Here is a 20,347-nt window from a genome sequence, read left to right on the forward strand (position 1 = left end):
GGAAAAATAGTTCAAAATCTGTTATTTCAACATGTCCTTGTATGTCCTTTGAGGTTGTGTGTTATCCGGATACATTTTGCATTGATCTGTATGTAGCATAAATGGCATAGAATTAGTTCATATTTTATTATATTAGTTAATACAAAAAACAGATCTAATTCTAAACCTAAAAACAGAATTAACAGAGCTACAATTGGATAGATTCAGATTCAGATTATTTTATTGTTGTATACAATTGAATGCAATTAACTTAATTGTTCACGTAAAGCTCGCAGAGTAAATAGTATGCATACTGTCATGATAAATACAATAACAAATAGTGAAAAACAAAAGAATGGTGCAAGCTTTTAGTGCAATCCTTGCAAAGCAATGCATGACATTGGGCGAGTTAGAGTCATAGTCATATAGCCACACACCAGTTTGCCCATGGTGATCAAAGTGCCCCATCAACACTGTTCCACCTGCCCGTGTTTGGCCTATATTCTTTTACACCCTTCTTATCCAAGTACCTGTTATTATTATTGTTGTAGTTTCTGCCTCAACTACCTGCTCTCGCAGCTCATTCCATATACCCACCATATTTATGCCCACCACCTTCTGTGTGGAAAAAGTTGCCCCTCAGATTCCTATTAAATCTTTCCCCTCTCATCTTAAACCCATGTCCTCTGGTTCTTAATTACCCTACTCTGTCCATCTATCTATCCCCGTCATGATCTTATACACTTCTATAAGATCAGCTCTCATCCTCCTACGCTCCAAGGAATATAGTCTAGCCTGCCCAACCTCTTCCTATAACTCAAGCCCTCAAGTCCTGGCAACATTCTCGTAAATCTTCTCTGCACTCTGCCCAGCTTAACAACACCTGAGTAATTGTCCCCATATTGTTAGCATTGGCCATGGTATTAGGCTGTGGCAATACTGAGGAATATAGGCTTGTATTAAGGTTGATTAAGGTTGTATTAAGCTTGATCTTTGACCGTAGTAATGTTGTGGAATAGATCTGCACTGAGAAAGGTCTTGAGTTTTGTTGAACTGAGGGATATGGGTCTGCGTTCTCAGGATTGGCTTGGGCTGTGTTAGCATTGGTGAATAGTCCCACATTCTGATGGCACTGCATGATTTTTGCTGTGGTAGTACCAAGGAATGGTTCCACACTTTGAGAGCACTGGGCAGAGTCTTGAGTTTAGGTAGTACTGAGGAATATAGTCTTTCCATTTAACATGCTCAGCACGATTTGGGCTGTAGAATTACTAAAAAGGTCTCACACCTGTATAGAACTTAGCATTGTTTGGTGGCACTGGAAATTGTCCCATATTGACATGGAACTAAGAATGGTGTTATGGTGCAGTAGAACATGACTGTACTGAATATAGTCACGGGCAGTACTGTGGAACATAGGCTTGCCCTTTAATTGCACTGAAGATGGTTTTAACTTATGGTGACACAGAAGTATATAAGCCTGTAATTTGATGGACAATTAAGGTGTTGAATTATGAGACTTCAGGAAGCGTGGGGGAATACATGCTCCAATCAGCATCAATGGTGCCGAAGTGGAAATGGCTGAGAGTTTCAAGTTCCTTGATGTAAATATTACCAATCTTCTGTTGTGGACTAGCCACATTGAAGCAACAATTAATAAAGCATACCAACAACTGTACTTTCTCAGGACACTGAAGACATTCAGATCTCCAATGACTCTTACAAACTTCTACTGGTGTACTGTGGAGAGCATACTGTTGGGTTGCATCACAGTTTAGTTTGAGAACAACTCTGCCGAAAACCCCCCAAAAACTTCAGAGTTATAGATGTAGTCCATTACACAGACCAGATTCCCAACCACTGACTCCACCTACACTTCATGCTGCCTTAGGATAGCAGCCAGCATAATCAAGGATCTTTCCCACTCAGGTTATTCTTTCTCCTTCCAGCTCGTATCGGACAAAAGATACATGTTAGAAAGCACATACCACCAGACACAGGAATAGCTTCTTCCTCTCTGTTTTCAAACTTCTGAACTGTCCTTCCATAAGTTAGGGTACCGTCATGATTCTCAATTTACCCCATTGTAGACATTAGATTTTTTCTCTGGAAATGTTATGCTGAGAACTATATTCTGCACTCTGTATCTTTCTCATTGCTCCACCTTTTGTACTTGAGTTTGGCTTGATTGTATCCATGAATAATATTACCTGATTTGATTGCTTAGCATGCAAACAAAAGCTTTCATAAGGTTTCATAAGGTCATAAGTGATAGGAGCAGAATTGGGCCATTCGGCCCAACAGGTGTACTCTGCCATTCAATCATGGCTGATCTATCTCTCCCTCCTAACCCATTCTCCTGCCTTCTCCCCATAACCTGCTTGGTCCGTGTGGCTATAATAAATCTAAACCTAAACCTGAGCTATAGTGGTGCATTGATGTTGGGTTCTCAATTCCAGTTTCTTATTCCACCAGGAACCAAGATGAAGGTAAATACATTCAAATCTGGAAAATGAGTGACATGCCATTCTTGCGACAGTGATATTCTTGGCCTTTTCTGTTTATTCTTCTTATTATTATTTATTCTGTGGAAGAAGTTACAGAAGAGGGGTTTGCAGTAACTTTGGGGTGTTGTGCTTTGCACCCTGGAAACATTAACCTTGCTTCAGCTAGTGAGAGAATGAGTCCAATAAATGAACTGTGAAGTTGCAGGGTCTGGACCTAAAATGTAGACTTACACTCTTTACCTCTGCAGATGCTGCTTGACCCACTGAGTTCATCCAGTTTTCTCTTTCTTGTTCAAATTCCAGCATCTGTAGTCTTTTTTGTCTTAAAACAAGGAAAGGGTTTGCAAACAATTCTCAAACGTTTATATTGTAAAGCATTACACTGTTGTTCACGTATAATCTGTCCTCTTAAAACGGTACAGCTGATATTTTGAAATTTAATGAATAAAGGCATTGAAGAGATACAGGACTTTAAACATTTTGAAGCCCTTTCAGATATATAAATTAGCAGACCTCCATACAGTCCCTTTCCCAACATAAAGCCATATGTTATCTGAATATCATCACAAATAAGATTTAGTTAGTTAATAATAATTTAATTTTACTGTGGCTTTTTGTTATGGATAAAGAGCTTTGAGAATCTACACAGCTGTTGCAGAGTGGGCTATTGAAACCCGAAGGACTACTAAAGCATCCCTTGTGCACTTGGGTTCTGTAGTGCCCAGCTGGTTTAAATCTCCCCTTTCGTGTTGATATTGAAATTTGCAGGAAACGCATATTGCATGAAAGATTCTGACTAATTGTTTTTGATGTGACAGAGGAGGAATATTCGTAAATGTCAAAGGTTATTCAGTCAAATAACTCTTTCCCTCCTTCGAATGGTCATCACTGTCTGTCTGTTGGCTCACGGAGTTACCCATGGATCAGTTGTGACACGCTACAATTATATGGAATCATATAACATAGGTGGAGGATATGCAGGGGTGGGAGAACTATCTGAGCCACAACTGACACTGTTACTAAGACTGAACAAATGTGAAGCATCAGGGATTTTCTCTTGGTAGGGTTGGAAGGGTGAGATGATTGGGGAGGAGGCTGAATTGGGGTAGTTAAGGTTTCAAAAGTCTTTCATTGTCACGTGTACCAAATAATGTCCAGTGATATGCGAATATTAAAAGAAACAGAATGTGCACATTGGGCTGTTCACCCTAGCGTCAACCAATATCTGGAGCAGGTTCTTGGAATAAATGGCAGAGGGAGAAATGGGGAAGTGAGAGCGAGGTCTTAGTGGCTTTAAGCAGATAATTATTTTGAGTTGGGAACTTTCAACATTTGTTTAATATGGGTGCTCAATCAATTAGAGTGTGAGATGGGATTAGTGGGTGAGAGGAGAGAGGGGAAAGATAGGAACATGAGAGCCTGGATGTGAGCAGCTCAGTCATTAATACCATCCAGCTTGATTGGAATCTCATCCACCACTACCAAAAGGACTGTGGAAGCTAATTTGCTGAGTAGTTTCGTACATTCCGATATGTTGTGTTTTCACCCACCACTCCAAATTCTTTCACTAGCTGCCTTGTCCAGCATCTAAAAAGTGGGCAACAGTTGTTATCCCAGACTTCATTGACAGCAACTTTCAAACCTGCGACTGTGCAATATAGAAAGTCAAGAAAAGCAGAAGGGTAGAAATACCTACTTGCAAGTCCTTTTGTTCCTAACTTAGAAATATATACAAAAAGACACAAAGTTCTGAAGAAAGTCAGCAGGTAAGGCAGCATCTCTGGAGAACATGGATAGGTGACGTTTTGTATCGAGACCCTTCTTCAGACTGATCTATATATCTGATCTAGATGAGACCCTTCTTCAGATTGATCTATAGAAATGTGCATCCATTCCTTTCTTGCCACTGGGTTCAAAAAGTCCCAAACAACCAGTATTGGGAATACCTTCACTACATACAGTAGATGCAGAGGTTCACCTTACTGAGGGCAATTAATTTCACCCTTGTCAGCCATGCTCACATTCTGTCTATGAGTAAATAAAACCAGACACTCAGAAGTACACACCCACCTATACAAGCATGCATGCATGCACCTCTTCACATACATTCACACACATAGTTAAGTGGACACTCATGCACACACACACACACACACATGTATACTCAGAGGCACCCATTACATATAGAGACATATAAAATTATAAAAGGACTAGACAAGCTAGATGCAGGAAAAATGTTCCCAATGTTGGGGGATGTCCAGAACCAGGGGACACAGTCCAAGAATTAAGGGGAGGCCATTTAAAACTGAGGCGAGAAGAAACTTTTTCTCCCAGAGAGTTGTGAATTTGTGGAATTCTCTGCCACAGAAGGCAGTGGAGGTCAATTCACTGGATGAATTTAAGAGAGAGTTAGATAGAGCTCTAGGGGCTAGTGGAGTTAAGGGATATGGGGAGAAGGCAGGCACAGGTTACTGATTGTAGATGATCAGCCATGATCACAATGAATGGTGGTGCTGGCTCGAAGGGCTAAATGGCCTCCTCCTGCACCTATTTTCTATGTTTCTAAACAGAAAATGTTGAAAATCCTCAGCAGATCAGGCTGCATTTGTGAGAAGAGAAACAGAGTTAATGTTTCAGATCAAATACCTTTTGTCAGAACTGGGAAGGAAATAAACAAAACTTGTTAAGTTGCAGGGAATGTGGGGGAGGGGGGAATCAGGGTGTCAAGAGTGTTTGTCATATGCACTGGGAATGGAATAGTGAAATTCTAGATGTCTTTCAGAGAGTAAAACCGGAGTGACCAAGGAGATAAACTGTAAACAAGGCTGGTGAATGAATGAAGGGATCACTAGGAGAATGAGAATATGAATGATAAAAAACCTAGACGAGAATGTGGGTGCTTGCCTTTATTATTTTCAAAATCTACCTGTTTCCCAATTTCTTTGCTAGGTGTATTATGTATGTGTGAATGTTCCATGCTGTTCGAGGGATGGGAGCGGGGCAAACTCTAAAAATTGATTTATAAATTTTTGTTTTCTAGATACTTTAACAGAGCTACAATGAGCATGCAGCCGCCAGAAGATCTATTGCAACGCATATACCCTAAACCTGGGAGCCCCGAAGCTTTTCGTAAACCTACTACTGTAAGTTAATGTTGAGAGTTAAGTGACTGGTGATATAGGACCAGATGTTTCCAGCAGCAACAGTGTAATTTACATAATCCTCCAATCTTCTCAGTCTCTCTGGTGACTGTATTTTTCCAATGTATTCATTTTTTGAAATCTGGCATTGCTGGCAAGGCCGACATTTGTTACCCATCCCTAATTTCCCAAGAGAAGTTGATGTTGAGCTATCTTCTTGAACCACATCAGTCCTGGAGCGTTCTCGTTGCTGATGGGGAGGGAGATGCAGGATTTAGGCTCAATTATTTTGTTTTCTTCCCATATATTTCGAAATCTGGAAGGTTAAATGGTCATAGAGCAAGGGACGAATACAACTCTATACTCATCACAGACCTGTTATAGACATGCTTGACAGCTTCAGGTTTCCCGGAATCTATATCATTGCCAACTGAACATGGTTCCTTCACATCGATGCAGTGATCAAGAAAACACGTTAGCATTGTTATTTTCTTAGGTGTCTAAAAAAATTTGGCATGCTGCATCAGGCTGTGTGTAGAGCCACAGCATGTGGGCACCAAGTATCATTGCCTGCTGAGGTTCTTCCTGTCCCTGGTGTAAAAGATAAGGTTGGCACCACTGCCACGCAATGTGCCAGTCAGCTGGACATTGCCGCACCATCTATCCTTTGTGGAAAAGTATTGCGGGTCATTGACTTCAGGAAGCGAGATGGGGATGGAGTACATGCCCTAGTCTACATCAATGGTGCTAAAGTGGAGACGGTTGAGAGCTTCAAGTTCCTTGTGGGAAATATCACCATCAATTATCCGCAATTTCCAAGACCTCAAGAAATTGCAGAGAACTGTGGACACAGCCCAGACCATCACACAAACCAACCTCCTTTCTATTGAATCAATTTATACCTCGTGCTGCCTCAGCAAGGCCACCAGCATAATCAAGGATGAGTCGCATCCTAGCCACTCCCTCTCCTCCCTGTCCCATTGGGCAAAAGGTATAGAAGTGTGAAAATGCACACCTCCAGATTCAGGGACAGTTTCTTCCCAGCTGTTATCAGGCAACTGAACCATCCTACCAACAAACTAGAGAGCAGTCCTAAACTACTATTTACCTCATTGGAGACCCTCAGACTTTCTTTAATTGGACCTTACTGGCTTTATCCTGCACTAAATGTTATTCACATTATCCCCTTTATCATGTATCTGTAAACTGTGGATGGCTTGATTATAATCATGTAATGTCTTTCCGTTGACTGTTAGCACGCAACAAAAGCTTTTCACTGTACCTCAGTGCACGTGACAATAAACCAAACTCAAACTCAGACTCAATTTGTCTCGGTCCACATTGACCTATGACCAAGAAAGCACATCAGTGCCTACATTTCCTCAGAAGACTTATGAAACTCCATATGTCTCCAATAATTCTTATCAATTTCTACATATGCACTGTGGAAAGCATCCCATCAGGATGCTGTTTTGTCCAAGAGTGTAAGAAATTGTAGAGTCTTTGACGCAACCCAATCCATCACACAAACCAGCCGTAACCCCCATCACCTCCATCTACACATCATGCTGGCTTGGGAAAGCAGCCAACATAATCAGGACCACTCACATACCCTTCTCCCCTTTCCCGTTGGGCAGAAAATACAAAAGCTTGATTCAAGTTTCTTCTCTGCTGTTATCTGACTCTTGAATGGACTTCTCATCTGCTAAGGATATATTCTCAATCTCCCAATATACCCTCCTATGGGTCTTGCAGTTTTTTAAATCTATATTTTCTGAACAGCTGTAACACAATATTCTGAATTCTGTTTCCCTTTTGTTGTACTCTTTGTCATGTTGTTATGGTTTGATTTTACTCATGTATAGTATGATTTGCCTGTATAGCAGTGACTTGGTTGAGAATGTAGGTCAGAATGTAGGTGGTATAATTAGCACGTTTGCTGACGACAACAACATAATTAGTGGAGTCAAAGGTAACACAGAAGGTGGTCCAAAGATATAATGCAGCATAGAACAGCTGGAAAGTTGAGCAGAGAGTTGGCAGATGGAATTTAATCCTGACAAATGTGAGGTACAGACCTTATAGATGCTTATAAAATTATAAGGGGTATAGATAGCATAGATGGTTAACATTTTTTCCCCGGGGTAGGAGATTCTCCAACTACAGGACAGGGGTTTAATGTGAAAGGGGAGAAATTGAAAGCATAACTGAGGGGTATGTTCTTCACGAAAAAGGTGGAGAATATCTGGAATGATCTGCCAGAGGAGGTCAATATAATTACAGCATTTAAAAGTTGTTTGGATAGATACTTGGATAGGAACAAGCAGCCCCTTAAGATCCTATAGGGGCTAAATAGATTTTGTTTGTATCCGCCAGTAAAAGTGTGTCAAAACAAGGTAACATAGCTATAAAATAAGGGACCAGTCATTTAAAACTGAAGTGTGTGGAACCTGTGGCCACAATGTCCGATCCTCGTGAATCGACTTAGTGGCGCAGCGGTAGAGTTGCTGCCTTATAGCGCCAAAAACCCGGGTTCAATCTTGACCACAGATGCTGTCTCTACAGAGTTTGTTCATTCTCCATGTGACCACGTGGGTTTTCTCCGGGTGCTCCGCTTTCCTCTCATATTCCAAAGACGTGTAGGTTTGTTGGTTAATTGGCTTCTATAATTGGCTACTATAGTGTGTAAGATGCAACTAGTATATGGGTGATCGTTGGGCAGTGCGGACTTGGTGGGCAGAAAGACCTGGTTCCACACTATATCTCTAAGCTAAACTAAACTAAAATTCTGTTGAATAATTCTCTGCAGATGAGAGTGGTGGAGGGCAGATCTTTCGATATATTCAAGGTAACAGATAAATATTAGAAATAAAGAGGGATAGAGAGTTATGGGAAAAGGAGTTGAGGCTACAGAAGAGTATAGATCAACGATGATTATTTTGAATGGCAGGGCTGGCCTGAGGGACTTAGTGGCCAACTCCTGCTTGTACTTTATTGTATACTTGTGTTCTTATTTCCAAGATAATGCTCACCTGCTACTTCCTTGTCTTCACAGTTAAAATCTACATATTTTGCAGTCTAGTTTAACCCATTTTACCACTTGGCTTTGTAGCTTTAGCCATCTTAAAATATTATACTCAGTCCCTTTGGCTGAGTCTAATCTATAAATTGTGAGAGCCTAATACTGATCTCCTGTGGCAATTCAGTAGTGACAGTTTGCCAACCTGGAAATAACCCATTTATTCTTATGGTCTGTTTTCTGTTCCTAAACTAATCCAGAGTCCATACTAAAATTATCCTCAATCTCATGAGATGTTTTTTTTGTACAAAGGGTCAAAGAATCACAGAATTAAGCAGCATGGACACAGGCCTTTCAGTTCACTGTGCCCACATTGAACATCAAGAACCTATCTTTTCTAATCCCAATTTTCTCGCACCCTGACCGTAGACTTCTATGCCATGGGATTTCCGGTGCTCGTCTAAATACTTAAATGTTTTGAGAGTACCTGCTACTACCGTATCCGAGGGCAATACTCCAGAATTTAGCTGGGTAAAAAATATCTTCCTGAAATCTCTAAACTTCCTGCCTCTTATCTTATACCTATGCCTCCTAGTTATAGGCACCTCTGCTAAGGGGAAAGGTTTCTCACTATCTCTCCAACCCATGTTCCCATAATTATGTATTCCTCTATCAGATTCCCTGCCCGCCTCCTTCCTTCAAAGAAAAATAAACACAGACGATTCAGTCTATTCTATCTAGTGAATCTCCTCTGGATCCTTTCCAGACCAATCATCTCCTACAGTACATTGTGAACAAAACTTTGCACAATACTCCAGCTGTAGCTAAATGTTTTATATTATATGAATAATGTTTTAAATTAATGTAATCTTTGTTTGGCATGTGACCTTATCAAACATCTTTTGAAAATCCAGATTCAATATTTCCATGATCTGCCTCGCTAATTAAGTATTAAAAATAACTATTAAAATTATCAGGTAAAACTTTCCCTTCACAAAATCATGCTGATTCTGCTAAATCATAATATTTTCTAAGTGGTCTGATACTATATCCTTAATTATGCAATCCAACATTTTTTTTTGTTGCTGATGTCAAGTTAATTGGTCCACACTTCTCCAGCTCAGTTTCTTTCCCTCCTTTCTCATATTGTAACGTAGCATTTGTCATGTTCCATTCTGCTGTGATTGTTCCAGAGTTTAGGGGGTTTTGTAAGCTCATCAGATATGCATAAACTATCTCAACAGCCACTTTTTTAATAGTTTTTTAGTCCAGTTAAGATGCAGCATGGAACAGACCCTTCGGCACACCAAGCCTGCACCAACCAACAATCACCCCATACACTAATTCTATCCAACACTGTAGGGACAATTTTACAGAGGCCAATTAACCTATAAACCTGCGCGTCTTTGAAATGTGGGCGGAAACCGGAGCAACCGGAGAAAACCTATGTGGTCACAGGGAGAACGTGCAAACTCCGTACAGACAGCACCCGTAGTCAGGATTGAACCTGTCTCTGGCGCTGTAGTGCAGCAACTCTCCCTCTGCACCACTGTGCCACACCTAGGGTCACAGTAACTCAATGGTTCAAGCTGCATTTCTCGAAGACATGGAAAGATGACTTGTCAGCTCGGGACCCTTCTTAAGACTAATCGTAGTAGGTGGGAGAAAACTGGAAGAGGTGGGACAGGATGAAGTCTGGCAAGTGATAAGTGGATACAGGTGAGGGGGGTTTTGATAGGCAGATAGATAGGGTGGACAAAGGCCAGAGATGAAAGGAAGATTAAAGGCTGTAGGATATGGAGAGGGGTGAAATGTGAAGACAGAGGAAGGGATATAGGTGGAAGGGGAAGGAGGGGGTGTGATAATGGATGAACATCCGGATGAGACACAGAGAAGGGGGGGAGGGGAGAGAAGGAATAGATGGGCTGCGGTTCAGTTTGTTACCTAAAATTGGAGAATTCAATGTTCATATTGTTGCATTGTAAGCCACCCAAGTGGAATGTGAGGGGGTTTTTCCTCCGGTTTGCGAGTGGCCTCTTGCCTTGAGTGGTGTTCTGCAAGGATCAGTGCTGAGACTTCATATATGTACGATTTAGACGAAAAAGTACTTGGGGTGATGAGTAACTTTGTAGACTACACAAAAACTGGTGGAGTTGTAGATAGCAATGAAGGTTGTCAAGGAATATAGAGAAGTTAAATCGGTTGGAGATATGTGCGGAGAAATGGCGGCTGGAGTTTAAACCGAACAAGTCTGAGGGTTGTCTACTTTGGGTTGTCAAATGTAAGGGAAAGGTAGGAAGTAAATGGCAGGACTTGCCATTGAGGAGTATTGATGTTTAGAGCTATATTGGGTGTCTTAAGGCCCATAGCTTCCTGAAAGTGGCAACACAAGTGCACAGGATGGTAAAGAAGTCATACAGCATGCTTGCTTTCATTGGTTGGGAGATTGTGTATAAAAGTCTGTAAGTAATATTGCAGTTATGTAAAACTTTGGTCAGGGCATATTTGGAATATTGTGTACAGATCTGATCACTGCATTACAGGTAAGATGCGGAGGCTTTGGAGAGAGTGAAGGGGAGGGTCAAGTCAGGTTTATTGTCATATACAAAAGTATGGTGAGTTACAATGAAATGTTGCCTGGATTAGAGAGAATTATCTATAAGGAGAGATTGGATAAGGGCAAGTTGTTAAAGGATCTTTGTCCAGAATGTTTAATGTAAATCACATTCTGTCGTACACTTTGGTGAACAGATCAACAATGATTTGGGCTTCAATCTCCAAGGCCATATTGTTACTGCTCAAAAAAAAGACTTCTTAAGCAAGTCTTCTTCTATAGTCTAAGCTCTGTCTTGGAAGGTATTGTACAGTAGACAAAGGGAAAGATTCAAGGATGTAACTATAGCTTCCTTGAAAAAAATGTAACATGTACTCTTGGGTGCTCTTGTGTGCAGTTTTGGTCTCCAAATTTGAGGAAGGATATTCTTGCTATTGAGGGCGTGCAGTATAGGTTTACTAGGTTAATTTCCGGAATGGCGGGACTGTCATATGTTGAAAGACTGGAGCGACTAGGCTTGTATACACTGGAATTTAGACGGATGAGAGGAGATCTTATCGAAACGTATAAGATTATTAAGGGGTTGGACACGTTAGAGGCAGGAAACATGTTCCCAATGTTGGGGGAGTCCAGAACAAGGGGCCACAGTTTAAGAATAAGGGGTAGGCCATTTAGAACTGTGATGAGGAAAACTTTTTCAGTCAGAGAGTTGTGAATCTGTGGAATTCTCTGCCTCAGAAGGCAGTGGAGGCCAATTCTCTGAATGCATTCAAGAGAGAGCTAGATAGAGCTCTTAAGGATATCGGAGTCAGGGGGTATGGGGAGAAGGCAGGAACGGGGTACTGATTGAGAATGATCAGCCATGATCACATTGAATGGCGATGCTGGCTCAAAGGGCCGAATGGCCTCCTCCTGCACCTATTGTCTATTGTCTATTGTCTATTGAATACCTGATCATTGAGAGTTTGAAGTGGGGAAGGAGCAGTTGAGCTGCTCTTGAACATTTTGAGACCATGAATCATGAAGACATGGGAGCCTTGCATAATCAGAAGAGGGAGCGCATCACCTCACAAGCTACTCATGAGACTCCATTGGTAGAAGTCTGTGGTTCCCATATTGGCCGAATTAACCACCTCAGAACCTGTGGCACTTCACTGGAAGAAATTATTTGCGATCCATGGAGATTGTATTTTTATATAACATCTTTCTCTTCTTAGACAATTTGTTGATGATGAATAACCTATTAACAACAATCAATGTAATCTTTGAATCGGTATGAAGTTACATCTAAAGTGCTGGAGTAACTCAGTGGATCAAGCAACATCTCTGGAGGACGACAGGCAAAGATTGGAGTTGGGACCATCTTTCTTACAGCTGCTTGAGCTGCTGAGTTACTACAGCACTTTGTGTCCCTTGTGTCCTTTGTGTCCAGCATCTGCAGTTCCTGTCTGAAGTTACATATGCGCCAGTTATAGAGTTTTCTAGTGTGGAAGCAGCCCAACTTGTCCACAGCGGCCAACATGTCCCATCTACACTAGTTCCACCTGTCTGCGTTTGGCCCATATCCTTCTAACCTTGTCATTTTCATGTACCTGTCTAAATGTTTCTTAAACATTGTAATGGATTGTGCCTTTTACCTCACTGTAGTTTGCTGGCCACACTGTTCTTTACCTCCTGCTCCGACTTTCAACTCTTGTTTCAGATGCCTTCATGTCAGAGACTCCTCCTCACTCACCACATTCAAAACATCACTGAAGTCTCACCTGTTCAGTACTGCCTTCAACCACTGAAGGTCACCTCACCTTCTGTCTCCTTTCTCTGTTCGTTTACTTATTTATCTATTTATTCACTTCCCTATGTTCTTTAAATCCCTGTAAAGCGTCTTTGAGTGTATGAAAAGCGCTATATAAATGTAATGCATTATTATTATTATTATTAATGTGATTGTATCACACAGCATCGATAATTAGAGAATGGATAATTACTGTAAACACGCAAATATCATTCATTCCTATGACACACAGCACATTTCAGGTCATATTGCATGACTGCCAGTATTTATTGCCATGTAATTTACCACTATGGCAAACTGTAAACAACTGATCTCACTGCCAGTAAGTAATGTATTGAAAATGCTCTTTCAGGGATTTCACCCAGTAACGCCTAAACAGCAGCTTCCTGAGAGTACTCTCCGAACGCCTATCTACAAAAGGGACATTCCAAGCAGGAAACAGCAATGGATGAAGTGGAAGGACAGAGGTTACCAGTCAAAAAGGTAAGATAGAGGTTTGTTTTACATGGAGTATCCAGCACTAGTGCAGGCCATTCAGCTGCACCGTCCATGCTGGAGATTATACTTTGCACAAGCCACTTTCTACCTCTTCTTCTAATCCTATCAGAATATTTTTCCTCTATCATATGTTTATTTAGTTTCCTCTCAGATGCATAAAAAAATGCATATCTCCAGATTCAGGGACAGTTTCTTCCCAGCTGTTGTCAGGCAACCGAACGGTCCTCTCATCAACCAGAGTGCAGTCCTGACCTCCCATCTACCTTATTGGAAATGTTGAACTTTCTTCAATTGAACTTTATCAGACCTCAATGTTATATCTTGCACTAAATGTTGTACCTTTACCCTTTATATGTACACTGTGGACTCATGTATAGTCTTTGCTTTGACTGGATAGCACACAAACAAAAGCTTTTTACTATAGCTTGGTACACATGACAATAATAATCTAAACAAAGTTAAACTAAACTAAACTTTCCTCAGAAGGTAACAAATTGCTGTTCCCTTGGATAAAGATATGGCGGATTGGTCTATCGGTTTTATAAGACACTGTTATTTTACATGCCTCTTTTTCTTTACTTCCAATTAAATGTCAGCAGTTTATGCCCCAGCTCCCATTTTACCCAGTTCAGTTTGAATGAAAATAGCAATGTCATGTCCTTGCATTTGGTCATGAAGCTCTTGTGTTGGCTTGGCTAATTATATAATATCTAACAGCACAATGGTGCAGCCAGTAGAACCACTCCCTCGCTGCACCAGAGACCCATGTTCAATCCTGGCTTCCAATGCCGTCTGTGTATATTTTGCACGTTCTCCCTGTAAGAGTGTAGGTTTCCTCCCCAGGTCCTCTGGTTTTCTCTGACAACCCAAAAACATAGTTGGTAGGTTAATTTGTCTCCTGAAATTGTTCTGGGTGTTTAATGGGTGTCAGAACCTGGGATGACGATGGAAATATGGAAAGAATTTAAAAATAGGATTAATGCAGGATTAGTGTAAAGGGGTGGGTTGATGGATGGCAGGGACTAAATGGGCATATTCCGGTGCTGTATCTCTCTCTCTGACTCTTTGAGAATAGATCTTCTGTTTCAATTGTAGTATATGCGGTATATTATCTGAATCAAATATCCGATTGGTACTATAAAAAGAGTAAACTGGCATTTCCGATCAAAATAATTAGTCATTTTGAGATATTTAGGTTCAGAATTGAGTGTACGATTATTCCATACAATAATGTTTTTATTCTCTTTTTCTCATATATTCTCAGATTATTGGAGGAAAGTCAGGAAGGGCCTTCTTCTGAGCCCGCAGAGGAAGAACTGGGCCCTGTTTCTGAAACGAAATCAAAACCGAAGTCTGAGTTTGATCCTCAACTTGAAGTGCAAGAGCAGCATCCTAAAGGCAAAGGTAGATTGCTCCCTTCTGTGCAGTCACAATGATGCATAAATGTGTTGCATGATAAATTGTATATTTTTATTGTAATCAGTACTTTCAGCTTGCTCAAAAAGAGCAAGTAAACCTGTACCTCTGCTTCTGTTTTTTTCTTTCCTGAAATGGAGAGGAACCATTGATACATTTTTAGACTCCTTCCAGCATTGATTTGATTTCATCTCCAGCATTGCTGCTAATTTCTGTTGAATCGACTTTGCCCTGAACATATCAAAAATCTGGGACCCCCTTTCATCAGTAAATCTGTGGTAGAGCAGAACTCCCAGATACTCTCGACGATGGCCACAGATTCTGCTGTAAGGAGGTGGGGGGGGGGGGGGGGAGAGGAGAGAAAGGCCTATGTCAGGAAAGGGACACTCATATCCTCTGTGTTAGTGCAGACTGCAGTCAACATATCTTCTTCTAACAGGATATGCTGATAGGGTGGAATGAAGAGGTATAGACTTGTATCTTGTATATTTGTGTGTTTGTGGGTTTGTGTGTTTGTGTTTGTGGATAGATTTGTTCCCGAAATACAGCCAAAACGATACACGATTACGTGACAATTTTAGGCCCACCTTACTCACCATTGTCCTGCTGTTCAAATGGTTGTTATATTTTAAATGTTATTTACTTTGTCAACTTAAAAATCACTTTTTAAACTTTAATAAATCCCTTTACAATTTCCTTGCCTGCCTTTGTTCTCTATGTCACAATGGGAGAAGGTCCGTGTGTGCGCAGTTGGGAGCTTGGAGGGGGGCGGGTGACCGGAGTTGTGACCAATCAGGGGGTGGAAGGGGGGTGAGGAGACCTGCTGCTGGCCGCCCGGGGTGGGGGGCGAGTGGATCCCTCACCCCTTTCCTCTTCCCCCTCGCCCGTCCCCAGCCACGGGGGAGTGAGGGGGGATGGAGTGGTTGAGCGGGGGGAGGGGAGGAAGGGGGGGAGGAGGGAGGGATAAGAGGGGTTGAAGAGGGATGGAGTGGGTGAGAGGGCGGGGGGAGGGGAGGGGGGATAAGGGGGGGGTTGATGGGGGATGGAGTGTGTGAGTGGGTGAGGGGAGGAGGGGGGTTGAGGCGGGATAGAGTGGGTGAGGGGGGAGTGGGAGGGGGGAGTGGGGGAGGGGAGGGTGCTAGACCAATGCAGGAGAGGTTTGGGGGTTGGGGGGGATGGAGTGGATGAATGGCTGAGGGGGGAGGGGAGGAGGGGGGGTTGAGGGGGGATGGAGTGTGTGAGTGGGTGAGGGGAGGAGGGGGGTTGAGGGGGGATGGAGTGGGTGAATAGGAGGGAGGAGAGGGGGGGAGAGGGGGAGGGGAGGGTGCTAGACCAATGCAGGTTTGGGGGTTGAGGGGGATGGAGTGGGTGAATGGCTGAGGGGGGAGGGGGTGCGGCACGGTGGCGCAGCGGTAGAGTTGCTGCCTTACAGCGAATGTAGCGCCGGAGACTCAGGTTCGATCCTGACTACGGGCGCCGTCTGTACGGAGTTTGTAACTTTTTCCCCGTGACCTGCGTGGGTTTTCTCCGAGATCTTCGGTTTCCTCCCACACTCCAAAGACGTACAGGTATGTAGGTTAATTGGCTGGGCAAATGTAAAAATTGTTACTAGTGGCTGTAGGATAGTGTTGGTGTGCGGGGATCGCTGGGCGGTGCGGACCCGGTGGGCCGAAAGGCCTGTTTCTGCGCTGTATCTCTCTAAATCTAAATCTAAAGGAGAGGAGTTGAGGGGGGATGGAGTGGGTGAGTGGGGGGGGGGGGAGTGGGGGAGGAGAGGGTGCTGGACCAATGCAGGAGAGGTTTGGGCCCAACGGTTCCACTAGAGCTAGTTACTTTTAAAATGCAGTCCTCTTGTACAACAAGGGGGTCAGCCAAAAGCAGACCCTGCAACTAACAAACGGGATTAATTCATTTTTATTTTCTGGCAGTGGTTGGCTGCACACAAAGTGGATTAGAAGTGGTGCATGTATTCATCAGCTGGTATACAGAATAGTTATTTGAGCCTGTAAAAAAACAATTTATTTGAGTAACCTTGCATGGTAGTAAGATAATAAAGACAACACTCATTATAACGGACCATGGGGGGAATGGTGTCCGTAATTGCCGATCGTGCACTATAACGTTGGGTGGCACGATGGCCCATCGGTAGAGTTGCTGCCTTAAAGTGCCGGAGACCCAGCTTCGATTTGGGCGGCACGGACTTGGTGGGCCGAAAAGGCCTGTTTCCGGCTGTATGTATATATATGATTCTGACTACAGGTGCTGTCTGTACCGAGTTTGTACATTCACCCAGTGACCGCGTGGATTTTCTCTAGTTGCTTTGGTTTTCCCCACATTCCAAAGATATGCAGGTTTGTAGATTAATTGGCTTTTATAAAATTGTCCCTAGATAGAACTAGCGTACGGGTGGTTGGCACAGACTCGGTGTGCCGAAGGGCCTGTTTCTATGCTGTATCTCTAAACTGAGTAAGGGGATTTACTCCAACCTCCTAGTGGTTATTCTGTGAAACAACAAGTAATATTCAAAAACAAAGTTCTTTTTAACAGCTAAAATGTATTTTTGTTACTGCAAGCTAAAAATACTGACGGCTGTTTGTTACATTGTTCAAAAGAGTGTCATTGCATAAGTGTCTATTGATTGCTTGTCAATTTCACTTGCCTCCTGCAGTGTAACAAGCAGACTATTATGGCGAGTCCGAAACTTGTTGGTTGTAGACGAAGTTTATTGCAGCCGCAATACACGAATACAGAGTTAAACAACAAGGTACAGGACAACCAATACAAACTTACTGTCTTCCTTGAAGACTTCGCCGAACTGACTAAAACGGGCGCCAAACACGCACATGACATCGCTGGCCAATCAGCGATGTCGTTCCCTGGACCAATCCCCATGGTCGCGTTCCCACGTGACCTCGCTGGCCAATCCGAGGGTTCGACGACCTGGACCATTCTCTATGGTCGCTACATGACCCCCCCCCAGAACCCGAGGTGCGGAACCTAGCTGGGAGCCGGATTTCGCGACCATAACGAGTACGGAGAGGGACAGCCTGAACCACAGGAGCCGGAGGTTCCGGACTTGGTGGAACAGCCGGAACGAGAGGTTCTGGAGGAACTACCGGCACGGGGGGTCCTGGAGGAACTGCCGAAACGGGGGGTCCTGGAGGAACTGTCGGAACGGGGATTTCGGGACTGGGCGGAACTAACGGAGGTCGGCCTCTCCTAGGGGTTTGACCGACCAGGACTGGTTGATCCGGGTCCAAATGGGCAGGTTTGAGCCGGGACACCGAGACGAGTTCACTCTTGCCGCCCATGTCTAAGGTGAAAGTAGCCGTTCCCTTACGTAAAACCCGGAACGGCCCTTGATAGACCCTCTGCAACGGGGCGCGATGGGCATCTTTACGCAGAAAAACAAACTCACAGTCCTTCAGGGAAGACGGTTCATGTACCATGGGACACCCATGACGTGAAGTCGGCACTGGAGCCAGGGAGCCCACCCGTTCCCGGAGAGATGCTAACGCTGATGGGACTGTAGGGAGCAGGGCTGAAGGGTCCGGAAACAGATCTCCGGGTACTCGAAGTGTCGAGCCATATACTAGCTCTGCGGACGACGCACCGAGATCTGGCTTAGGAGCAGTCCGGATGCCCAAAAGAACCCAAGGGAGTTGGTCTACCCAGTCCGGGCCTTCAAGCCTTGCACTGAGGGACGCCTTAAGTTGGCGGTGGAACCTTTCTACGAGTCCATTTGCCTGGGGGTGATATGCAGTTGTGGGTTGTAACTTGGACCCGTACAGTTCCGCCAGCGCGGCCCAGAGGGACGAAGTGAACTGTGGCCCTCTGTCAGTTGTAATAACTGCCGGGACCCCGAAACGAGCTACCCAATGAAGGGCCAAAGTCTTAGCACAAGACGCTGACGAGATATCAAACAATGGGAAAGCCTCTGGCCACCGGGTGAACCGATCCACCACCGTGAGGAGGTGGGTGTAGCCCCGGGAGGAAGGCAAAGGCCCGACCAAATCCACGTGAATGTGGAAAAAACGAAAAGCCGGGACCTCGAAATCCTGTACGGGGGGCTGGACGTGGCGCTGGACTTTAGCGGTCTGACAGGGCACGCAGGAACGTGCCCACCCCGCTACCTGTTTCCGCAGGCTATGCCAGACAAACCTCGCTGCTACCAAGGCAGAGGTGGAGCGGATGGACGGGTGCGCCAGCCCATGAATGGCATCGAAAACCCGGCGCTGAAGGGAGGGCGGTACTACCGGCCTGGGACGAGGAAGAGAAACATCGCACCAGACTTTCGTGCCCTCCGACCCACAAGCTACCTGGGCCAACTTCAATCCCGAAGTGGTGGACTGGTAAGCCGAAATGGTATCCGCTAGGAGCTGTGCCTCCGCGAGCTCCTGGGGATCCACTTCGCAGTCCACCGCCGAAATAGGGGGAAAAGCAGGTCTAGACAGGGCGTCAGCAACGGCATTAAGCTTACCCGCGATATGACGGACATCTGTGGTAAATTCGGAGATAGCAGTCAGGTGCCGCTGCTGGCGGGCCGACCATGGGTCAGACAATTTCAAAAAAGCAAATGTTAATGGCTTGTGGTCCGTAAATGCCACGAATGGGCGGCCCTCGAGGAAATACCTGAAATGACGGACAGCTAAATAGAGAGCTAGAAGCTCTCGGTCAAATGCGCTATATTTCAGCTCGGCCGAATTTAGTTGCCGGCTGAAAAACGCTAAAGGCTGCCAACGGCCACCGACCTGCTGCTCCAGAACCCCACCCACCGCCACGTCAGAGGCGTCAACCGTCAGGGCCGTGGGGGCGGAGGGGCTCGGATGGACCAACATGGTGGCGTCTGCCAAGGCTGCCTTAGCTGCCGTAAAAGCCGACTCTGCGGTCGGGGACCACAACAACTCTACCGGATTCCCTGCAAGGCATTGGAAAAGCGGGCGCAGGACTCGCGCCGCTGCCGGAACGAATCTATGGTAGAAATTAACCATGCCTACGAACTCCTGCAGCCCTTTTACTGTGGTGGGCCTGGGAAAAGCCCGGATAGCTTCCACCTTCTCGGGCAAAGGGGCGGCGCCGGCAGGAGTAATTCTGTGCCCTAGAAAATCGAGGGCAGGCAGGCCGAATTGACATTTGGAGGGTTGGATAATGAGCCCGTGGTCTTGGAGCCGCTGGAACACGGTCCGCAAATGGGCCTGGTGTTCCTGCACTGAGGGGCTGGCTACCAGGATGTCGTCTAAATAAATAAACAAAAAGGGTAAACCCCGGCCCACGCGGTCCATCAGTCGCTGGAAAGCCTGTGCCGCGTTCTTTAAACCGAAAGGCATACGCAACCATTCAAACAACCCGAACGGAGTAATAGTTGCAGTTTTTTGTATGTCCTCCGGTCGCACCGGAATCTGATGGTATCCTCGCACCAAATCGATTTTGGAAAACACCACC

At 44.3% G+C, this 20,347-nt stretch overlaps 1 protein-coding gene across 1 annotated transcript in view; it reads left to right on the forward strand.

Annotated features, from left to right (window-relative positions):
• The window catches only part of LOC144593835 (dynein axonemal heavy chain 6-like), a 317,525-nt gene that overhangs the window by 14,838 nt on the left and 282,340 nt on the right, over nt 1–20,347 (forward strand). The window contains exons 2-4 of the mRNA XM_078399952.1: nt 5,527–5,629; nt 13,344–13,474; nt 14,754–14,893. Of these exons, the coding sequence (XP_078256078.1) occupies nt 5,546–5,629; nt 13,344–13,474; nt 14,754–14,893 (355 nt within the window). The 5' untranslated portion in view covers nt 5,527–5,545. The remainder of the gene's footprint in view (nt 1–5,526; nt 5,630–13,343; nt 13,475–14,753; nt 14,894–20,347) is intronic.

This window comes from Rhinoraja longicauda, chromosome 5 (genome assembly GCF_053455715.1).
Source record: "Rhinoraja longicauda isolate Sanriku21f chromosome 5, sRhiLon1.1, whole genome shotgun sequence".
NCBI lineage: Eukaryota > Metazoa > Chordata > Chondrichthyes > Rajiformes > Arhynchobatidae > Rhinoraja > Rhinoraja longicauda.